This window comes from Branchiostoma lanceolatum, chromosome 2 (assembly GCF_035083965.1).
Source record: "Branchiostoma lanceolatum isolate klBraLanc5 chromosome 2, klBraLanc5.hap2, whole genome shotgun sequence".
In the NCBI taxonomy this organism is placed as follows: domain Eukaryota; kingdom Metazoa; phylum Chordata; class Leptocardii; order Amphioxiformes; family Branchiostomatidae; genus Branchiostoma; species Branchiostoma lanceolatum.
Window position 1 is genome coordinate 8384903 of NC_089723.1, and position 22551 is coordinate 8407453.

At 41.7% G+C, this 22551-nt stretch overlaps 2 protein-coding genes across 9 annotated transcripts in view; one reads left to right on the forward strand and one right to left on the reverse strand.

Annotated features, from left to right (window-relative positions):
- LOC136427371 (neurofilament medium polypeptide-like) lies at positions 1 to 14249 on the forward strand. Of its 8 annotated transcripts, XM_066416200.1 has the most exons (12): positions 1 to 210; positions 1835 to 1923; positions 2624 to 2711; positions 3330 to 3598; positions 4146 to 4371; positions 5106 to 5324; positions 5914 to 6050; positions 6556 to 7968; positions 8251 to 8407; positions 9491 to 9726; positions 10906 to 11254; positions 12647 to 14249. In XM_066416200.1, the coding sequence occupies exons 2-12, from the start codon at positions 1840 to 1842 to the stop codon at positions 12682 to 12684; spliced, it is 3216 nt and encodes a 1071-aa protein (XP_066272297.1). In that variant the 5' UTR covers positions 1 to 210; positions 1835 to 1839; the 3' UTR covers positions 12685 to 14249. The 8 variants fall into 8 exon arrangements, with proteins under 8 accessions (XP_066272297.1, XP_066272289.1, XP_066272296.1 ...); XM_066416192.1 differs by having other exon boundaries at positions 10906 to 14249; XM_066416199.1 differs by having other exon boundaries at positions 4146 to 4275; positions 10906 to 14249.
- The window catches only part of LOC136427372 (GPI mannosyltransferase 3-like), an 18101-nt gene continuing 7502 nt past the window's right edge, over positions 11953 to 22551 (reverse strand). Inside the window, exons 6-13 of the mRNA XM_066416201.1 lie at positions 21956 to 22105; positions 21278 to 21329; positions 20736 to 20947; positions 20082 to 20146; positions 17185 to 17395; positions 15635 to 15815; positions 14458 to 14496; positions 11953 to 13882 (exon numbers count right to left, since the gene is read on the reverse strand). Coding sequence (XP_066272298.1) covers positions 13796 to 13882; positions 14458 to 14496; positions 15635 to 15815; positions 17185 to 17395; positions 20082 to 20146; positions 20736 to 20947; positions 21278 to 21329; positions 21956 to 22105 — 997 coding nt within the window. The 3' untranslated portion in view covers positions 11953 to 13795. The remainder of the gene's footprint in view (positions 13883 to 14457; positions 14497 to 15634; positions 15816 to 17184; positions 17396 to 20081; positions 20147 to 20735; positions 20948 to 21277; positions 21330 to 21955; positions 22106 to 22551) is intronic.

Sequence of the window (22551 nt, forward strand, 5' to 3'; positions counted from 1 at the left end):
TGTGACTGGCGCGTACCAAAAATAACAACAAAGAACCATCGTCTTCTTGGTACGCAGTAGGTTGAGCTGACGTGTCTTTATAGAGTATTTCATCAGGTTATAGTCTACGCTGAGTCATTTCTAGCAAGCCTGGGTTTTCAGGAACATCGTACGCAAACTGTCACCGAACATAGAGGCCGTTTGGCCGAGAACAACGGCGGGAACCCCGAGGTAAGCTCCCGCATATTTTCTCGTGACGCAACGGTTGCCGCCATACAATACTGTGCATGCATGCATGTACTGTTGCAATGTTTTGCAGCCAACAAAAACAAGCCAGAAATATGTCCTTTAACATTTTCTGCAGCATATTGCAGCCATGATTGTAAAAGTGTCACACCACTATAACTCTCTCGCGACAGTGTTTAAAAAGACATTTAAGGTAAGGTAACGTAATTAACGTTTATCATGTTGTGAAAATTTACAATGTCAGTAGTACATAAACACGCCCAAGCAAAAATTTTCGATCTCCTTTTGCAAATCATATTGTATCTCTTCAACAGTTGAGTGACGAAGGAGCTCAGTAGGCTTAATATCTAGTTCCTGCATAGTCCCTGTGGTGACCCAACCCAAATAACTTTTCCTCTTTTAGTCTGAGTCTCCGTGCTCATGCTACATGCAAGCACATCGATGATTGATAAGTGACGTTACAAACGTGACCCTTTTGTCAACCCAGACATGCTACTTACCAATCAGCTGCTGTGATGACCATTGGGCAATGACGTCAATCCAAGGGGTCAATGTCTTTGGTCAATCCCAATCCCTATTTAGAAACTTTTCTGTACAAAGTTATTCTCAACATTTAGAATACAACTTCAAGCAATCGTGGTAATGTCACAGTGACGCAGTGAGGCAAAAGTCAGATGGAATGCAAAATATTAATCTACATGGTGATTGATAATTTAATCTGCTAATTTAGATATTGATAAGTAACCTAATCTGCTTTTAACGTCATTTTGCCTACCAGTCGTTCAATATTTTGGATGTAAACAAAACAGCGATTGCTTGCATGCTGTTAGATCTTTGCAGACTGTTTTTATTGGTCAGAAATTACCAGTGCAATGGCAGCTGAATTGGTGCAGGGTTTACACTTAATACACATGGGCAACAGATACATATTTGCTTCACACTTGCATTTTGTGGAACTGTCGCAAGGGTCTAGGCAGCAGCCATTCGTTGCCATTGACCTCAATACGACCTTCCCCAACCAAAGTCAGGCTGGTGCGCTACCGTACCCATTCACACCTGAGTGAAGTGAGGAAAGTCGTGTAAAGTACCTTTCACAAGGGCACAATATCGGTGACATGAGAGGATTCGAACCCGGGACCACTTGTTTCTGAGCCAAACGCTCTGCCATTATTACGCCACATGACCCCACAATGTACGAGGGTTCGTGGAAAAGGCAGGCTACCCTACCAGGCCAGGCTACCCTGCCAGACTACCCTTTCTGGGCCTCAAGGCTATGCATGGGGATTTGGCGTATAGTAGAATTCATCTGTGAATGTGTTTTTACAATGTATAATGTTGTTTGTGCTGTTATTTTCTTTAGTTGCTCCCCCACCCCATCCCTCAGCAATGTACATGTAATTATCTGTTGCCTTCCTTCAAATCCACCCACAGCTGGTATTGCCATTGACAGTTTTCCTCTAGGAAATCCCATTACAGGCCAAGCCCAGATGCATACCCTTGGGGGCCAAGAAAGGGTAGCCTGGTAGGGTAGCCTGGTAGGGTAGGGTAGCCTGCCTTTTCTGAGAACCCCAATGTATGATGTTAGTTTCTGTGTTTCTTTCCTGCTCAGGAGACATGACTGACAGCAGTCACACCAGTGACAGCGAGGGACACATGTCCGGCTGGTCCCTGATGGACGATGATGAAGATGACATGTTGGTAAGATGCAAATCTTAATCTTTACATAACAAATAACCAAAAACCTTACAGTGATAAATAGATTATAGTGATGACTTTAATCAGGGATGAGATGTTTTAACGAGCAATGAAATTACAGTAGATTCCAGCTATTAGCATCACGATTAATGGCTTATTTCAGGGATAATGCATAAAATTCTGAAACCCCAAACCATTTCCCATTCACTCCATTATGAATGGAATGGCATAATTGCATTGGCCATTTTTGCACATTCCTGCTATTTGCATAAAATAATGCCAATGGTAACTGGAAAAACCGGTTGAACAATTATCTAAGTCACTATGGATCGCATGCAAATGTCCCTCAAATGTAAATTGTGTATGGATAGTTTTTATGGCAAGACAACTGTTGTTGTCCTTACTTAGTTTGTGTTTTGTAGAAGCTATAGTGACTCCATTGTCATTTGTTGTGATAGGATACAGAAGAATAGAATTGCCAATTTTTGGTGACGCTTCAGGAGCGCGCCAAATAGTTATATTATGTATTTAGTTTCAGAGAATTCCATAGATCCCAGCTATGCAGAGGTTGGTATTTGTAAAATATTACTCGCACGCGCAGAGCTGTATGTTATATATCGTGTCTTTTATGTGGTTGATTTCTGAGACCCTGTTCCGTCCAGTCAACAATTTTTGTCACAAAAGACACTATTCTTATTCCCAGCAGAGTTTAAGCACCTCTCAAAATGGCAGTGCTTCAGAGTTTGTTGCCATGGACACATTCAGTGAGGGGGAAGAAGCAAAGGAAGAAGGTTAGTCTCTGTTTCAACCTCTTGTAGTAATTTAAAAATGTTCAAGGAAATAGTAAATAATTTTGAGAATGATAGACTAGAAATACTATGTGCCAAATAACAGTTACTCAAGCAATTGGATTAGCCTCCGTTGCAGTCTTCGCCACGAGTAAACAGTTTTGAGAATGCTAGACTAGAAACATTATGTGCCAAAGAACAGTTACTCAAGCAATTGGATTAGCCTCCGTTGCAGTCTTCCCCACAACGATTTTTCAACTTATCGGGGCCAGATTCTTTGGCTGGAGGCCGTAACTGCTTTGGGGCCGTATCTGCTTGGGGCACCGTATCTGCTTGGGGGACTGTAACCGCCGTTACAGCGGTTACAAGATCTCAGCGGCCCAGCCAAAGAAACTGGCCCGATAAGTTGAAAAATCGCATATGATTTTGGAAATGGTCAGACTCCACTACATGTACCTTTCGTCAGTGACACTGGCCACAAAGACAAACATCAGACCGTTTCCAAAATTATATCCACTTGCTTGAGTAACTGTTATTTGGCATATCTTCTTACCTGGATGTCTAACCTTCATTGGCATAGAAATATCATGATGGTTTCTGTTGTTATTCTATGCCCAACAGAAGACACATCACCTCAGCCACCAGAATCACCACCTACCATAGAAGAACCCGTACCGGAAGATGCATCTCCAACAGAAAATGTAACTTCTACAAATGATGCAGCCCCCACAGACAATGTATCTCCTGCAGAGGATGTAGCTCCTACAGAAGGTGCATCTGCTTCGGAAGATCAGAAAACACCCGTACAAAAAATCCTTCTGAGGGAGGGCAAGAGGCTGACCAGGGGGGACAGTGGGATTGTGCAGGACGACGATGCAGTGGAACAGTGGGTAAGATGTCATTCGTACAAGCTTTTCCTTCAGAAGAAAATACTGGCAATATTCAATACAGATACTTTTTAAATGCTAGATGTATTGGACCACATGATAAATCTATGGTACAAGCTACTGGAAATTTTACATTTTGAAGTTATATATTTACATTGAACTCGTGACATGATAATCATTCAATCTTATATTCCTATATGCATAAGACCACAACTAAGTCATTGAGTGGGTATATCTTTTTACCTCCGTGCGTCTCTGTGTTTGTTTGACTTGGTGTGTGTCTGTAGTTATTTGAATGGAGGAGAGTGGCAGGATGTGAGGTGGATGAAGGTGAAATCAGAGACCGACAGGATGGGAAGATTGGCTAATAGCACAAGTCCAAATTCGGTCAGGTAGGCTGGAAGGAAAAGGTATTGACAGAATTTGCAAGAGATGTATAAAAAAAGAAAGGTAAAGAGATGTATGGTAATGAATAAAGCAAGACATTCACAAAATCTCTAAATCAATTTCATGTATGTCTGAGATCATTGTTGCCTTTTCCATCTTGCAGGACGACCCACCAATCATGTCTCTGGAACCTACCAGCGAGGAGTCACCACGCCCTGTCACTACGGATACGGACTCAGACTTTGTCACCATCGACCCCAACGCTGTAGAGGACCTGGATCGCCATGACGATGGTCAAACCCTAACACCTACTTCTTTGCCTAATGGTTTTCTTAAGGGCTTTTCCTGTCTAGATGGTGTCTGTGGTGACAAAAACAAACAAGCTGCTGGTAGGAATGTAATGTTCTCTTGTAGAAATTTCCTCTCTTTTGTGATATATCTATGGCATGATTCTCCTTTTGTTTCTTTTGGAACTAAATGTTGTTAAATGATAACTAAAGATATGTCTTAAACCTAATTATGTGTGATAATTTCTCTGCACAACACATTTCGTTGTCAGAAAAACCTGCTTCTTCTTTCAACTTCTACCCATCTTGTCCAATGGAAATTGAAGATGAATTTCACTTTGCCATGGAATGCTCTAGATATGATGTTTTACATAATAAGTTATTCACATTTCTCAAAACAAGTACAAGTTTGAAAAGTCTCAATGCTACAGACCGTTTTGAGTATATATTTAAATGCAACAATCCCCACAATGCGAAAATTGTATATAAAAGACTGCTTTCACATTAGAAAAATGCCGAAACTAATGATTAAACCAACTCGATTATAACTGTTACACTATATCAAAACGTATGCTAGCCCTTTCTTTCTCTTTCTTACGTAAATTGTATTGTATTAGTATATAATTAGGATGTTAAATTTTATTCTATACTTCTATTATGTATTATTTTTACGAATTCTTGCCATACTTTGTACCATGTACAATTGTCGTGCGATAAAGTTCTTCTATCCTATATTTATAGTACAATTCTGCTGAATTTCTGCATTGTGGCTTTATTTGGAACAGGCCCATATCATAATCATATAGTGACTGTCATGATTCTTTCCGTGCCTGTAGAAGTAGACACAAACGCCAACGAGACGGAGTCTGTTGCCACCGACGGAGACGACTCGGACTTCACCGCCCGTCCCGTAGAACTTCCGAGGAGGAAACATCGCACGTCCGAGCGTGAGGATCGGAGGAAGGACGACAGTTGGAACCTGACCATGATTCTGAACTGGACCATCCTCCTGGCTCTCATCATCTCCATCAGCATCGCTATTGGGGATGCACTGGGTCAGACTGGTTTTGTTGCACGGTTTAAGAGTTGTTTTTTATTGGGAAATTTGCAAACGATGAATGATACTGTAGAATGCATTTAAGTTCGCGTGGTTTTTATTTCACGCTAAGGCAAAAATTGGGTGTTGGCGGTGGTTTTAAGTTTGCGGCAGCGCTATAGTCATATGCTGCTACAGTATTGAACAAAAATGTTCACGGTGGTTTTAAGTTTGCGGTGAAACGTTTGCCGTGAAAACCGCAAACATAAAACAATTTACAGTATCCGCAATGTCAAATGATGGTCAAAGAATGTATGGATACCTAAGTGTTGTAAAGTCTTCTGCAGAAATTGTAATACAGTATTGTAATAGCCCAATTTTTGGGAGAAAGAGTGAGTGAGTGATAGACTAGGTACCATCCTCCATTGTTACTGCTGGCTCAATATTTTCACTCGCTCACGTTGTCTTATATGCAAGCTAAAACATTGAGCCAGCAGTAACAATGGAGAAGGGTACCCAGGCTAAGTGAGTGAGTGATGTGACCTCAAAAACTATAATTAGTATGTACCACAGCTGTTAACAGCCTCATACCTTACCCCACACCACAGGCTCCTCCCGTGAAAGCCACCTGGCAGCGCAGCTGAAGAACAGGCAGGTGAAACGGCTGAAGCTGATGCAGGATGAGCTCCTGTCTTGTCTGTACAAGCTGGATGATTCTACCGACCTTGTGCAGCAGATGACCAAGGTTTGTTTCTGTATTATCACTTAGTCTAGTAAGTACTAAGTGGATATGCGGAAAATGTTGAGGGAGCACTGTATTTTCCACATAGCTTTTGGCTTGTCCTACGGGAAAAGTGACCATTGCAGCCAAGTGAAATTTGGGTATATGGTAGATGTAATCTTTCTGAAGTCACCACAACAATGTCCTCTTACTGAAAATTTTGAGTAGATCTTAATTCAAATGAAGTTAAACCAAATGACCTTCTTATTTTAGTTTTACAGGACAACCTTGTAATCAATATGCATATGAATTAGTTCTTTTTTATATCACAATAATGGATACTGTAATTAAATATTTGTGATTGAAGTCAATTATCATCATCATCATTGTCTCCGCTTTCATCTGTTGACGATGCAGGCCACCACTGCTTTCCACGCTCTTCTGTCCAGAGCCTGCCTGCTCACTCCTTCCCAAGTGAAGCCCACTTACTCCAGGTCTCTATTATGAATGTGTTTCAATGTTGTTACAGAAGTCCCATGTTGCTCTACTTGACCAGCTAGGAGAAGACTTAGTAAGACTAAGAAACCAGCTCAACGATTCCCGTCAAAGATCCCAGAAATGGAAAGTCCAAGTGACCTCTTTGGAGACTGAGAACGAAGACTTGAAAACAAAACTTGCTTCTGAGGAACAGGCATCGGAAGAAACAAATCAAGCCCTTGTTGAGCTCCAAGGTCAGATCGAAGCGCTTGAAAGTGAGCGAAGTGACCTTGCCGGCAAGATAACTTCTCTGGAAACAGAGACGGAAGAGGCGAAACAGCAGGCTGTAGAGAACACACAGAGTAAGGACGCACAAAACACACAGCTGAGAAACCGGCTGACGGAGGCCACTCTGGAAAATGCAGAACTGAAGCAAAAAATGGCAGATTTGGTTTCACAGCTTGAAGAACAACAGAAGGCAGAGCAAGAACAAGAGGAAAGTCTACAGGAAAGGATCCTGGCCCTGCAGAACAAGATGGTGAATCTGGAACAACAGCTGAACGTTGAACGTACCCAATCCAACAGGTGGCAGGAGCTGTACACTTCCCAACAGGAGAAGCAGAAGGATCCCAGGAATGGAACAGGTCCAGACTTCTTCTCCTGTATCCATGCCTTTATCCCTTCTATCAACGTGTCCGACTACACGGAGAACTTTGGAGAGGACGCTTTCCTCAATCTCACAGAGGCACTGAGACAACAGTTCGAACAGCTGAAGAACCACACTGAGTCTGCAAACTTTTCTACATACACAGAGCAGGTCAAGTCAGCCATCAAGGCTCTGAAGGACACTGTGGCAGATACGATCACAACGGTCACGTCAGAAGAGTTCGCAGAGGCAACAAAGGCCACAGTTGAAGGTGTTGGCGAGACCCTAAAGGACACCCTTGAGACAGTGCACAGTTATTCTCAAGAGTTTTTGAACAGTGAGGATGATGACATTGGGTCGATGAAGAAATCCATGAAGGACAGCTTGAAGAAGGCCAAGAAGACAGTGACAGAGAACCTCAAGAAAGCCAGCAAGACGGTCCGGGAAAACCTCAAGGATGTGAAGCTGTCTGTGAAGGAATCTTGGAAGCAGATGCGACAGGTGTTAAACAAGGGAGTCAAGGAAACTCGAGGATGGTGGCGGCAGAAAGAGAAGCAACGACAGCGGGAGGATCACCGTGGACAAGATGAAGAGGTGCGAGCCCCTCCACCAGTCCAGCCAGAATCACCGGACCCAGTCTGCAGCTATGCAGGGCAACAGCCTGTACCTTCACACTGTGATGAGGTTCTGGAGCAGGAGAAGACAAGAAAAACAGAAGTCAAGACCACCCCTCCAACCACCATCTCTGAGGTAAAGCAAGTCAAAGTCACAAGAAAACAGGCTCCTGAAGAGGAACCAGCAACTTCAACGGCACGGCAGGTTAGTTGGCTTGCTTGTACTAATTTCCAGAAAAAGACATGTACATTTGAAGGCAGCCTTTTAAGACATACAGTCATGTACTTGCAAGACTTAGTACGTATTTAGATAATTGTTACACCTAAGAAATAGCGTTCCTGTCTGAAAGCATCTAGCATATCAGATCAGCAGCAAAAGGCTTTCAAACATACATGTACTTGCAAGACAAAGGGACTAAAGAATAGAATTTATTGGTGTATATCAGATCAGCAGCAAAAGGCTTGACTGTGTCTGTATCCCATGTAGGCAACAGTGCAGAAGAAAGAAGAGGTAGAAGAGAAGAAGAAAGAGAAAGTTGCAGAGAAGATGGGCCCACACCTTCCTCGGAGAAAGGCCGAGGATGCTGACCGTCGGGAAGAGGGACCTCCACGCCGCGGCAGGAGGCATCGCAAGGATGAACCAGGTCAGCTGTCACACACATGTTCCTCAATGTTGCATGTGTAACAGGGTCTATCATGTAACAGTGATAGCACCACACCAACTGCTCAGCCTATGGGGTCGCGACCTTTTAGCCTAGTGGTTATTGCGTGTGAGATTGTGATCCGGCGCCCGCGGACGGCGTAGGTTCGAGTCCCAGGGCCGGCAGTTTATGTTATTCCTTTCCTTGTTTCACATGCACAGTTCAGTTCAAACCAGACAGGCTATTAGGCCATGTTGATTTGATTATATGGATGACGCGTACATAAATTTTCATCCATTTCCAACAAAAAAAAAGGTTTCGGTCAAAATGTAAATCACAAAAAGCAGCTGCAAAATGAGAAAATATATAACTGTAAATTGACAAAAAATGTTTCGGAAAACAGATACTAATATTGAAGAATGCCAAAGTCAATTCCAAAGTCAAAGAAGTTTTCATCATCATCATCATATCGGGCGGCTTGCCCGGACTAAGGTTGCTCTCTCCCTCCAGGCGTCATGGTCTGCCATTAGTTGGTCTAGATCTTCAGACCTCACCCCTACATCCCCAGCAAGTTGGTCTATGTAGGTCCGTCGGGGTCGCCCGACACAGGAGTGCCCATGAGTTGGTGCCCAGAGCAGGAGTTCGCTTACAAGTTCTTCTTTATTTGAAGAAGTTTTGAAAGAACAAAAATGAAGAACTTATATTTTGGTACACCATACACTGTGTGTTTAGTTTTGTTTAACCTTCCTGACCGCATAGATTTCATAATGAAGGCAACTTTTTTTTTTTGCCAAACTTTTTTTATTCGCACACAGTTTTGAGGTTCCCAAAGGATGTCTCCATATAATCAAATCAACATGGCCTTATACAAATGTACATTGACCCTATTATATAATTTTTTCTGATGGAGGACTTTTATTTACTCACCTGAAATGTATGTAATAAGGTATGAAACTACAGTTATAACAGTTACTACAGTATAATTTTCATATCTGTTTTGCCCATTTGTCAGTGCACTTTATACAAGAGGTTTGGTGACTTACCAACCTGATGAAACTATTCAAACATGCATCTATCTGTCTGTAGATGGGGATCCAGAGGATGATGGCGGCAACGACAGACCGCGCCGATTCCGCCGCAAGAGGGACGAGGAAGACGACAGCGCCTCCGCCGGCCCCCGGCCGCGCAGGCGGGGTCGCGGGGATCCCGACGGTGATGGCGATGACTCCGGCGTGGAGGTGGACGTTGAAGGTCGTCATCGCGCTGGGCCACGTGTGGGAAGACGACGTGATGATGACGATGATGATTCAGACGACAAAAAGGTGAGAGTTCCGAACATAGCAGTGCTGTTGCTAATAATAAATACTGCAATTCACTTTATTTTCACGGTAGCAAAATTTCACGGTGTAAGGAAAATGGACATTTTCACTGAACTTTTAACTTCACGGAATGGATGTGTGAAGGAATCATAAATAATTACAACAGGTTTTTCACGGTGATGATAAGTTCACGATACAGAGGTGACTGTGAAAACAGTGAACATAAAGTGAGTGAAGGAAACAAGAATCACAGTAGGTTTGTCATAATGTTTGTCATAATCAGGGCTGTCTCCAGGACCCAATTTGCTTGACCGTTAGGACTGACAAAAATTTCAACCCATCCGTATGAAAATCTTAACAGCAGGACAAGAAGAAATGTAATATCAAAGCTCAAAGGGACAGATCAAATAACGAAAATTAGCAACATGGGCTCTCAAACAATGAGTGGGACAGATACAAGTTTGCAGCTGGAGACAACCTTGCTCAAAGTGCTAGATAATGAAATGTAAGAATCCTTTCTTCTATACAAATTTAAAGGATATCTGTAACTTTTAAAGGCAACCTAAGCAATTTTAGGGCGTTGAAAGTCGTATTTTCAAAACTATTTTTTTAGTGATTTCTATCCATAGGAAGTTTGAATAGCACTATCCCATTTCATGTCAACCATCATGGAGCAAAGATGCGATGTCATTGAGTGGTGGGAACTCATCGAAAATCTGAGCACTTGGAGGCCAGCCATCATTTCAAATCTTCTGAACATGCGTGATTCTGACCGATAAGTCCAGAACGCTTCCGGAGAAATAATCTTGTGGTCATACTCAATGTGCTCGGGCATTGTGACGATACGTGGCCGGAAGTTACCGAAAATTGTAGACAGAAAACAGTTATGGCTGGATTGTGGGCTGATTATTGGGTGGTACCAATAAATAAAATACTCCTTTTGCGGCTTGTTTCTGTGCTCTTTTTAAATGTCCAAAGTATGAAATAATGATGAAAATGTGCTAATATAAGGGAGGGAATGTCAATTTCATATAGATTACTTTATCCAGAATATTTCCAGTTTTACCCCCTGAAATCGCTTAGGGCACCTTTAAAAGAGGGATACAGGCTAGCAATGTAGTGTAGCTGTTTGCTTATGGTACATGAACGTTCTCACTCTAACCCCTGACTTGTTACTCATAGGGAAGAAAATCCAGAGGACATGGCAAAGATGATGATGATGATGATGACAACATTCATGACTTTGACAAGTACCGACTGAGGCTTCGCGGAATCCTAGCAAAGATCTGTCAACACGACGACGACAAAAAGGAGTGCTGGGCCGACTTCCTGGACGACTACGAGGACGGCGATTGGGACGAAGACGACGACTGGGATCACGTGGATCGCGACGTGATCAAGGAGTTCGAGAGGATCCACAGTCAGATGAAGCATCACCGGAAACTGGAGAAAGCCAGAGGAAAGACGGGAAGCCAAGACAGACCACAGGCGCATACAGAGCACAGTCCCAAGCACAAAGGTGGGAAGAAAGGTAAGAATGGCAGGCCTGGTAAGAAGTGTAAGGGTCGGAAGTGCCAGGATGCCCATGCAGACTGGGTCTTCAAGCGAGCTGAACAACGACAGCTCGAGAGGGGCAAGCCGGACAACTGGTTCCTGCATCGTGGTACCGGTCGCGAGGAGGAACGATACGGTAAAACAACATTCCCTCTGTACGACAATCTCTCCAAGCGGGCACGATCAAGGGAAAAACAGAGGACAAAAGGTTAAGTTAAAAACATTTCAATATGAAAAGAATTAGCAAAAAGTGGACTGTCAAAGAAACACTATTATATAGAAGTTAAGGAAAATGTGTTGCACAGGACAACATGGCCAGTTCAAGCAAATGGCTGCAAAGTGTGACAAATTACTGTTAAACAAGAATGTTTCATTTGTTGCATTGGCATAAATTTAGATTTGAGTTTGTGTAAATTTCTGACGTTACAAAAACATGTCATTTATCCTGGTATCATATTACTACTAAGCTATGAGTTACTAAATCACCATTTCAAACCCAAATATAACATATCATTGTCTTTATGTGGAATGACGGTCAAGTTACTGTACTTGACATTTCAAAAGAAAAATCCTGGAACATAGATGAAAAATTTTGTATATTCGTAAGAATCAGATACTGTCAATGAAAGTCATACATATATATGTGCATGATTGTACCTCTAGACATTGACTGAATCACTTTGAAAAAGATCAATTTTATTTCATGTTTGAACCATATTTTGTATGCATCAAAATTTTAATGTACAATAATATACTTTGCTTCTTACATTTTACAACATTATTTGATGTGTCTCAAACATGCTTATGCTTCAATTACAATCGATACAATCATAATTATGCTGAATCATTCAAATCTACAGCATTTTATGCTTGTTGTACTCATGTTACAACTACTATATTTAAATGAACATTGGGTACTTTTCAAGTACAGTGTTCTGTCAAATCACCCTCCCGAACACGCCCGCTATCGCTCGGTAACGTTACCTCCCATAGCGGCCCTGCCCTTTCAAGCCGGTAAAATCGCTTCTGGTGACGTTGTTGACAGTTGCTCATGAATAATTAATGAGCTAGCCTTATTTGGCACAAACAGACATTATTTTTGCTCTGAATCCAAAGTAGCGATGTAAGACGTAACCCGTTTTTGCTCTAGATGAATTTAAGCCAACCCTCTGATCGGCTGAAAGCTGTTTCGGTGGTGACGTCGCCAGAAGCAATTTTACCAGCTTGAAAAGGCTGCTATGGGAGGTAACATTACCGAGCGATAGCGGGCCTGTTCGGGAGGGTGTGTCAAATCAGTTAGAAACTGTACAGACTCACATACATGTATGTTACATGTACATAAACCAGAATAATTCTTTGAAATGCTCAGGGTTGCGGCAAGGCCGGAAGCCGCGAGTGGTACATTGAAAAAAAACTCCTGGATCCAACTCCAGATGGGAACTACAGACATCATCACTGCTGTTAAGCCAAACACCACTAGTGCTGGGCAGGATGATAAGAGCCACTGATTGGAGGAGATGCAGAAGGCAGCCCTGTTTAACCTTCTCCCAGCTGGAGTAGCCTTCTGGCACCAAATTTGTACTGGTTACAGGGTTAGGCAGCAGGGAGAAGGTTAAAGTGTACATGAAAGTGTGGGGTAGGAAAATTAGATCCCAAGTAATACAGATTTTGGGTTACAGCCTTTAGTGCATAACTTTTTCTGGAATATTGCCTTTCGACTGTATAATCAATATCACATTTTTCTTAGAATACATTATTCCTTTCTCAGTAGTAGAAAGTGATTTGTCACTCGGTGTTCTAATATCTGCATTTTGCATCCTCATGAGACAACCTAGTTTAACACCCGGGGTCTACATGGCCAAGAACTATGAGACTTAGAAGACTGGAGTCAGTCAAGGGAGGGGTTTCTCCATAGGAGTGATAACACCCTGGAATGATAATATTTATGATATTTCATATCTAAAGACGATTTCTCTTCTTTCTTGCTCCAGCTCCAGATATGAAAATATTTTCAAATAGCATATAAGGCTTGTAGCTTGTATAACATTTTAAAAAATTTCTAAAATTCTGAACTATAAATACATGTACATATACAAACAACTGATGTCAAGTTCTCTAATTCTGCAACTCTGGAAATGATACAACAGCTTATATGTGGAAGGTTTACTTTGCTTTTTCTAATAAAAAATGCTAGGTTTAAAGGTTTTTTTTTAAAGCTGTTTTAAATATCAAAGTACTTGTAAGTATGCATGATAAGAACTAGCCTGGATACCAGACCTTTCGCGCGATGCGATGATAACCCCTATTGGGCGGGGAAGACCTAGTAGTAGGGATAGAGTTGGCACCCGGGAGCGCTTGGCAGCCGAACTCTGATTTCTATCGCGCTAGCCAGGAGCGCGGTCGTCTGGCACCCAGGCTAGATAACAACTAAAGATATTGAAATGTTGTAGTTTGTAATCAGGACATCTTTGGGTATATGTTATGGAGTTCTAAGTAATACTATCGGGGTATATTTCAGTTATGTAGCCTCCTGTTGACAGTAGACTTCCACATAGTTGCCGAGTCTGCTTTCAAGTGGGATGTGGGTGTGGAAGTATTCTGCACACTGAAAGGAATATACATCATACATTATTACTCACACACATAAGGCCACACCAATTTAATTTCATGGTTAAAGGATTTTTTTTTCCATTTTAAAATAAAAATCCGTTAACCAAGAAATTAAATTGGTGTGGCCTAATGGTATCTGAAAAAAATGTAAACAGGAACAAGGCTACTATTATTGTTTGTACATGTAGAGTGGTGGGTGCTTGGCTAGGATGAATGAGTAATACATGTATACTCCAGCAAGAGTTGAAAATTAAAATCACACCAAGTGAGTACAATCTTGTTCTCAGGCTACCTTAGAGGTGCTAGCTGCTACAAAGTTCATATTCTGGTGTGAAAAAGAAATTAAAGTACCTCAATGATTCTGATTGTGTTACTGATTTGATGTGTATGTTACTTTGTCCATAAGTATCATTAGCATAGTTTCAGGATTATGTGAAAAAACTCCAATTGGCAGTACTTTTAAAATACACTATCAAGTAAGAAGACCTGGATTGAGTTTACTTGCTAACAGTAATGCCACAAAGAATGCTTAGAAAAGACCAAGGAAATGAAAAAGAGTAAAAAACATACCTTTGAAAACTGTTTCTCTGCAATGAAGTCCTCAACATCCTACCGTAGTACAGAAGAGAGTTAGGATGAAGACGACCATATTCATAATAGGTATCAATCCTACCTACTGCAATGCATTTACAATAACTCCAAGTTACATGGTAAATGCAAAAAGTAACAGAAAAAATACAATGTGTGGTCTTGGAAGGTGTTAATAGATGACTATGATACCGGTTGCTACGAAATCTTTTCAGTTATTAGACTTAACTTACACCATGCCAGTACAATATAGTAGCAAAGAATGGGGCATCAAAGAAGCCTTTTAGCTAGCCCAGCTGATATCAAGCGTCAAACTGATGACAGCTTGTTTGTAACTGAAGAAATTAGCAGGCAAAGTTCGGCAGCCGCGCGCGAGGTCAAACGTACACAGCCCGGGCAGTGTATGTGATTCGGTCCTGCGCTTACAGCTGGAAATGCCTTTTTGGGGATGTAGCCAAGTGCAGTTTGTAATTGCTATCAAAAGAGATTGTATGTAAAGTGAAAATGTTGTCAATTTTTTTACATAATCTAGGGTAAATGGTCTCAACATGGAATGAAAAACATTGGCACATTTTCTATAGCTTCATTACGAACGCGCCCATGTAAAACATGCTTTATAACATGTAAGCCTATGGGGCGAAAAAACTCATGAATAAGACCTTAATAGCCTTTGACCCTTTGACTGGCAAGGTTGTTGGGGAGGGCTGACAAAGAATGGGGCATACGATAAGAAGGTCAATTTTCCCCTACAACCTCTGCTTGGAAAGTACTGTAAATGCAGAGATGTTTTAATGCAGGGATTTAATTTCGTAGTAGGGAGTAAATTCGATGGTTTTGAGTTCTTGTTTGAAACAATAGTAACGCTACAGTCACACAATGGAACAGCTTTTTGCGGTGGTTTTCAGTTTGCGGTAAAGAGTTCACCGCGAAAACCGCGAACATAAAACCACCACAAACATTTCTGCATTTACAGTATTTGGTTCAGCATGTACATGCCAGGGTTGCCCAACTAGCCGGAGGCTATTACTAAGTTTAGGGCGAACCCATGTGCGGCCATAGGACTGTAGGTTTTGAACCACTCACACCGGGAAGGACCTCTTCTCTTTTCAATAAGTGCGATGGGTTCTTTTACAGTAACTGTCAAAGTCAGAGTTCTTACCAGATGTAGAGTATTAAACATGACAAGATGTGTCGGGAGTGGGACATCTGGCCCATAGTTGTTCTTCAGCCATTCTGAGGGGTTCTGGTAGAATATATCAGCTTCATCCATGTATCCTGGCCTTCTCTCTAAGTCTGGCGGACACTCCAGGAACCTCATGCTGATGTTGTGGTGAACATGACTGGAAGATTACCAGTGAAAAAAGAGTCTTTTAGTACATATCGAAGTACAATGTAGAAATAAACTGACCAATCTATTAGGCTATGGATGGGGTCTTTGAAACTCATCTATTGCCGAGTTTAGACTAAAAAATTCATCCAAATTATCAAAGAGCCCTCTTTCCGAGCCAGGTTTAATTCCAGACCTTGCCCACATCCCTTGCAATGGAGTAAATTTTCTTCTTTCTGCACAAGTGTCCAACAAGTACTACTAGTCTACTAAGAGTACTGTTCATAGTGCTGCGTACCTAAACCCCGGACCAAACTGGACCTAATGTTTAGGTTCAAGTCCAAAAAAACCTAAACGTCTGGAAACAAGTCCGGACTTGAAAAAAAATCTCTCGCTTATACTCTCCATTTTGTTTTAAACCATCTTAAACCTTCCTTAGATCATGAAATTTGCACTGGAATAATATGAAAACATTGCTGTTTTTGTGTTGATAAGAGTCTGAACTTTTGTGTTTACTACTGACTGAATATAACTTCGCATATATAGTTTTCAAATTGCATGTATCATATAATGCCAATATGCAATTTAACATGTATTAACAGCAAAAAAAAATTTTAAATCCGGACCTGAACCTGAACCTGAACACGGGTTTAGGTACACAGCACTAACTGTACATGCTACAATCATGGTAGAAGTAGGACGGTAACCCCCTAAAATGGATGCAGCTCACCAGGACAATACATCAAATGTCTGACCGTTTCAAAAATCATACCCAGTTGCTTGAGTAACTGCTATTTTAGTGTATCTTATTACCTCGATGTCTAACCTACATCGAGGTAAGCTGACTCACCATTTCAGTATCAGTACAGCCAGTATAACTGCCATTCGGCATGACACACCAGAATAACACATCAGCTTGTTGCTAAGAAAAGCACCAAATATAACAACTACCTTCTGCTTGTAAAGATGCTAATCTCCAAGCAGATATCTACGGGGTCAGAATCGAATCAGCCATAGATTCTGGCAGGCTCATTCGATTTTGCCCCCATAGAGATAAAAAAAGGAAAGGAAAGTGATCTCGAACCAGTTTAGCTCAAGTGAACTCAATGAACAAATGAGCTAATCTTCCACTGGTCATGACAGGGAAGACAGACGCTATATACAGTATTTACAGGTTCATCGTAACGGGAAAATTCCCGAGGCTTCTAGTTCCAGAGGCAAGATCGCTAACCACTGGACTACGCACGCTACCTCAATCAGATCTGCTTGGAGATTATATAGATGCAATCAAACCAGAGTTCGTAGACTTCATATCTCCATGAACTATCCTATGTAAATGACTTATACATTTACATAATATATGCTTGGTCATTCCAACACACCTGTAGAAGGGTGTCGAATGGCAAGGCATGAGGAACAGCACAGACATGTCCCGCCCGTGTCTGTCTGCCTCCTGACTCAGGTATGACATGACGTCCACGGTGCCTCTCTGGTGCACTAGGCTGGTGTACAGGGCCAGGGGGAGGTTAGTCACCAGGAGGAACGCCATCGTCGTGAACCGCAGCCATGGAGACAGCCAATGTAACCACAGACCTGGGAAAAACACAACAGATGGGCAGTCAAGACTCATTATCACATAGCCAGATGGCGTCGACCAATCAGAAGCCTCCATTGCCCATGTGTTATGACGCCATAACACACCCGTGATCATCATTCCTCCCATTATGTAGAGGGGGAGGTTATTTTTTTGTTAACATTCGTACATGTATAATGTTTATTTGTTCCCAAAAATGTTTACTATCTTAGAATAAATCAAATCTTTTGTAAGCATATGACAATTTGAAAATAGAATAAACCATTTCAATACAAGTCAAATCTAAACGGGCGGAACTGTAAGTGGAGCCGCTCACAGCATTGTCAGATTGAGGATACCCAGCAGGGAGGAATGATGAAACTAGATTTGACATGCCAATATTGCAATGTTATTAAATATTATCTGTGGAAATGTTGGTTTTCAAAATGAAATCTATCATCTTCTGTTCAAAAACGAAAAATGTAAATTCTGAAATGCATTCTTTGAATCTTGATAGTATAAGGGATCTACATGTATGTGTCATACAGGAATTGTCTACTCTTATATGGGTCAGTTTGGATAGGCTATATGATAATAATGTTAATGACCCGCCTCTTCCTTGGTGTTTCGCTCACTCGGTGGTTTTATTCGGTGGTTATAGCACATGACCAGGCGTTATGACACCATATACACTTCAGGGCGGGTCATTAACCCTTAATTTAAGAGCACTTGAAGGAGGCGGATACAATCTGGTCTACATGGACAGGTGGTCGCAGACAGCATTCTTAAGGAAGAATTGTCTTGACTGCCAAAAAGTGGTCACATTGGCCAGGAGGTTCTTATGTGCTAGAGGTGGTCGCTTGTACAGGTTTGACTGTAGATTTGCATGTGGTTCAATCAATAGCTATCAACCCTTCTTTGGGACAACTTGCATGCTCCTGGGAAGTGTTATAGTCCCAAATTCTTCAAGAGAGCTAGGAGAATTCATTAAGTACTTTAAATACATAGGAGCTGTGCAAACTGTACTGTATTCTTGCCATAACTGGAAGAAGAATATACTATTATTATCATATTATTATAGCTTTTCAGAAAGATACTTTTTGTACTATGTACTCACATTTTGATTTTTTAGAAGTCAAAAAACCCTGTGAACCATGAACTGTACAGACACGTAGCCTATTACCCTCTCCAGCTAAAGGCCACTCTCTTGGTCACTGCTCTTCCAAGAATAGTGGCACAAATGTTTGGCATTTGCATATTCAGCTACATGCTGGCATATTTCCCTGTTTACCAGCTTCACTGCCACCGAGGCAAGAGACTCGGATATTTTAGGCTCCTAACAATGTGAAATCAGTTGGCAGTTAGCAAAACTGAGAAACGGTCACGTAGCCTGACACGCAACAAAGCTTTCTATGTAAAGATATAATCGTTTTTCACCTCACAATCTGTATCGGTGTAGTCGGTATAACTACCCTTCGGCATAACACACCAGTTTTGCAGATATGTGGCACAACAGCAGCTAGTTAAGGTTCTGGTTTGGAATTTCAAGTGACCAGATGGCTAAAGAGTCCCTAAAACAAGTCGCAAATCCTAGGTTTTCTCTGTAGTTTTGGCTCCAGATTTTTCCGCTATCGCTATAGCAGTGTGTAATCTTTTATACTTCCTGAAAAGCCTGATCTTCATAGAGTTTTGGTCGTCCACGAGGACTTCCTGGTATTAGTGCGCGATGACGGTGACACGGCCTTGTTGCCTGATTAGCCCGAATCGTGCGTTCTATGTGCGTTTTGCATGGTTTCGCACAATCAGGGAATTGCAGAAATTCATTTTTCTTAATTGCACAGACAGAATGATGACCTTAATTCTCATATCAGTCATCATCCTAGGAAAACTCTTATTTTCCATCCAGCGGCCTTGGAAGAATGCCCCAAAATTGCAGTTTTGGGGGATGAAAATTGCTTTAAATTACGGTTTTCACAAAAAATGATGTTTCCAACTGAAAATATCAAATGCATCTGTGGGTCAGTGGCAAGGCACCTCTATCCATCGGAAACATTAAATTGCCTGGAAAAGGATGTTTGGAGAAGCAAATAAATTGAGTCAGGTCGGCCCCGAATCGTAAAAAAAACTCAGAACCGAGACCTTAAATCACACTGAACGACCTGTCACACCTAAACTTTGCCCATTTAGCTGCAAGCGTTGTTTAAAGGTATCTAATGAGGATCACCCTACAGTACTTGGTGGCAATGAGTTCTACTCAATGATAGTTCTGAGTAGGGGTGGATACCGGTTCGGCTTAATAAGGTCCAAGTCCAAGTTTAGGTTCAGGTCCGGACCTGAACCCGGACCTGATCCTGTCCAGTTGATGTTTTGTTTTATTAGAACAATATTAAGCATAGAGAATTAATACTGACAACTATAAAAGTTTCTTGGTGAGAAGACTTTCAAAATAAACCTGGTTTGATATTTGAATGTTGCACTTATCTTAAATGCCTTTTTTGGCAAAGGGGAGACCCAAAAAACTCTTTATCAAACAAAATAGAAAATATATTTGTACTTTGTTCAGTTTTTTTTTTACTCGGGTTTTTGGCTTTCAGGTTTTTTGGACTCGGTTCTTGGATGTTATAAAGGTCCGAATCAGGTCCATCGAACCGGTATCCACCCCTAGTTCTGAGAAAAAACAAAGTTTTAATTACAATAGATACTCACCACAAGAAATCATGGCTAAAGGCACAACTGGCATGATGAACCGAAACTCCTTGTGACCAAGGAAGCTGGAAAAACATCAGAGATCCAATAACATTGTCAGAAAGACTAACATGTACCAAGTGATTGTGGAATTGCCGGTATTACTGGTATCACATTTATACCAAAAGTTTTATCATATTTTCTGCGTACATCTTCACAGAAAGGTACAATAAAAAAAGGATACCTACTACTGTAACAGTACTTTGTCTAATTTGTCATTATCCTCTAGATCTACTCAACAACCAAAATTGACTGACAGCAGCATCCAAGCCAGTAGCTAGCGGCCTCTTCAATATGAGAATTTTAACACCAGGCTGTTTTAGGAGCTAGAAACTACCCAAAAAAACATGTTTGATTGTTAGACAAACAATCATGTAGTTCTGATGGTCAAACATTGGTTTCTTGAAATCTGTTTACATAACAGCATGGGGATTAAGCATCTCTTGTAAATTTGTTTCCAAGGAACTAAGGTGTATTTTGGTCAACCAGCCAACTTGTCGAGAGCAACCACCTGTCCTCGGCAACCATTTTTACTCAGTCCCTTGAGTGGTTGCTTGCCCCAGGTTTGACTGTATTCTCAAAAACTAAATCAAAGATACATGTAAGAACACTAACCTGTACACCATCACCGTCCACAGAATGACAAACAGGACAAGCTTTTGCTTCCTCCATAACTTCACAGCACCGAAGACGAAGGGAAGCAGCTGTGTTGCCATGGTGACGGGGAAGCCCTGGGTGAGGTACCAATGCCAGGGGTGGCTCCCGTAGAACGAGCCCAGGTTACTCAGGACGTTGAACTCCAGGAAGTTATACTGAACCAGCACCCACTTTGAAACAACAAAAGAATCATTATTGTAAAATGTACAAAAACAATAAAAACTTACTCAAAACAACCAAGACAAGATCTGAATACAAGTAGTTAGCAAGTTATACTCATCAGTTCAAACTTCTACTAAGTGTTACACAAATATTTCATTTCACCATTTGTCATCAAAGATTTAAAAACAACTTATATCTGTAAGGAGCTGGCAACAGAAACCTGTTACATTGGAACAGTGTTACGTGTACACATACTGGCTTTTCAACTGTACATAATTGAACACTATTGGCCTTGAAAGGTCTTAAAGGTTGCTCTTTCTTCTGCATATAAAACATACCTTCCCATGGAAAATCCTATCGACAACAGCAGACCATGCAAGAGCCCCTAATCTGTAACAGACAAAACAGAAGAGATATTTCAATTGTACTTATAATAACAAGATAAATGAAGTCAAAATAAAAGTGCTACCTGTACCTAGCCTCCTGTTAGTCAACTAACTTTCATGTGCCATTATGACACTTTTCAATTCAAAATACATCAATGGTGCAACAAATCAGTCTTATTTATTTATTTATCTATTTTGATTTACCACAAAGGATAACTGTGGAAGGATTGACATAACAGGTGAACTACATGTATCACCTTTTCAAGATGTCATCCCAGACCGGACTGTAAGATTTGGACCATTGCACACCGGGGCATGCCCCTACTCTTTTTTGAAAGGTGTGGAGGGTTCTTTAACATGCGCGGGGTGTGGCTCTCCCCAAACACGGGACCTCCATTTAACGTCCTATCCGAGGGACGTCCCTAACCCTAGATGAGCTAGGTACTCATTTACACTTGAATGAAGTGAGGAAAGTCGTGTTAAGTGCCCAAGGGCACAACGTCGGGGCGCAAGTTTGGACATGTCTCTGGGCACAACCCGGGATTGGATCCCGGGTCCCATTGTTTGACAGCCGGGCGCTCTACACTTGCGCCACACGACGCCACAGACTAGTTAGACGGTTAGACTTACCCAACAGGTATGAAGTGTAGAGCAAATGTATGCAGCTTGCTCCTGCTGGTCACTAAGTGTAGAATGCACAGTGGAATCCACATGATGGCCGCTGTGGGTCTCACCAGACAGGACAGGGCAGCTAGACTCAGATAGGTCACCAGCTGTTTACTGTGGGAACAGAAAAGAATGAGTAACTCAATCAGACTGTACCTTTCTTTTATAATTGGCTACCAAAGTTTAAATTCTGAAATCATTGGCTTAATAAGACAACAACAGGCACGGTTTATGTCACTCGGGCACTGTCACGAACAGTGCCCAGGCACGGTTTGGGATAAACGGGCACTGTCACAAACCATGCCTGGGCACGGTTCGTGACAGTGCCCGAGTGTCACAAACCGTGCCTGGGGCAAAAGGACATTTTGGGATACTCAGGCACTGTCACAAACCGTGCCTGGGCAGTGCCCGGGGCTACAACTTCCCGTAGCATTGATTTAGATCGGGCAAGCTGACTGCCTCGGGACGCCGAAGTAACTGGCAAGTGGCCCGATCCTAGTCTAGATCTGGTTTCCCAGGGTAGAATAAATTTAGTCTTACAAATTGTATTTTAGCATTTG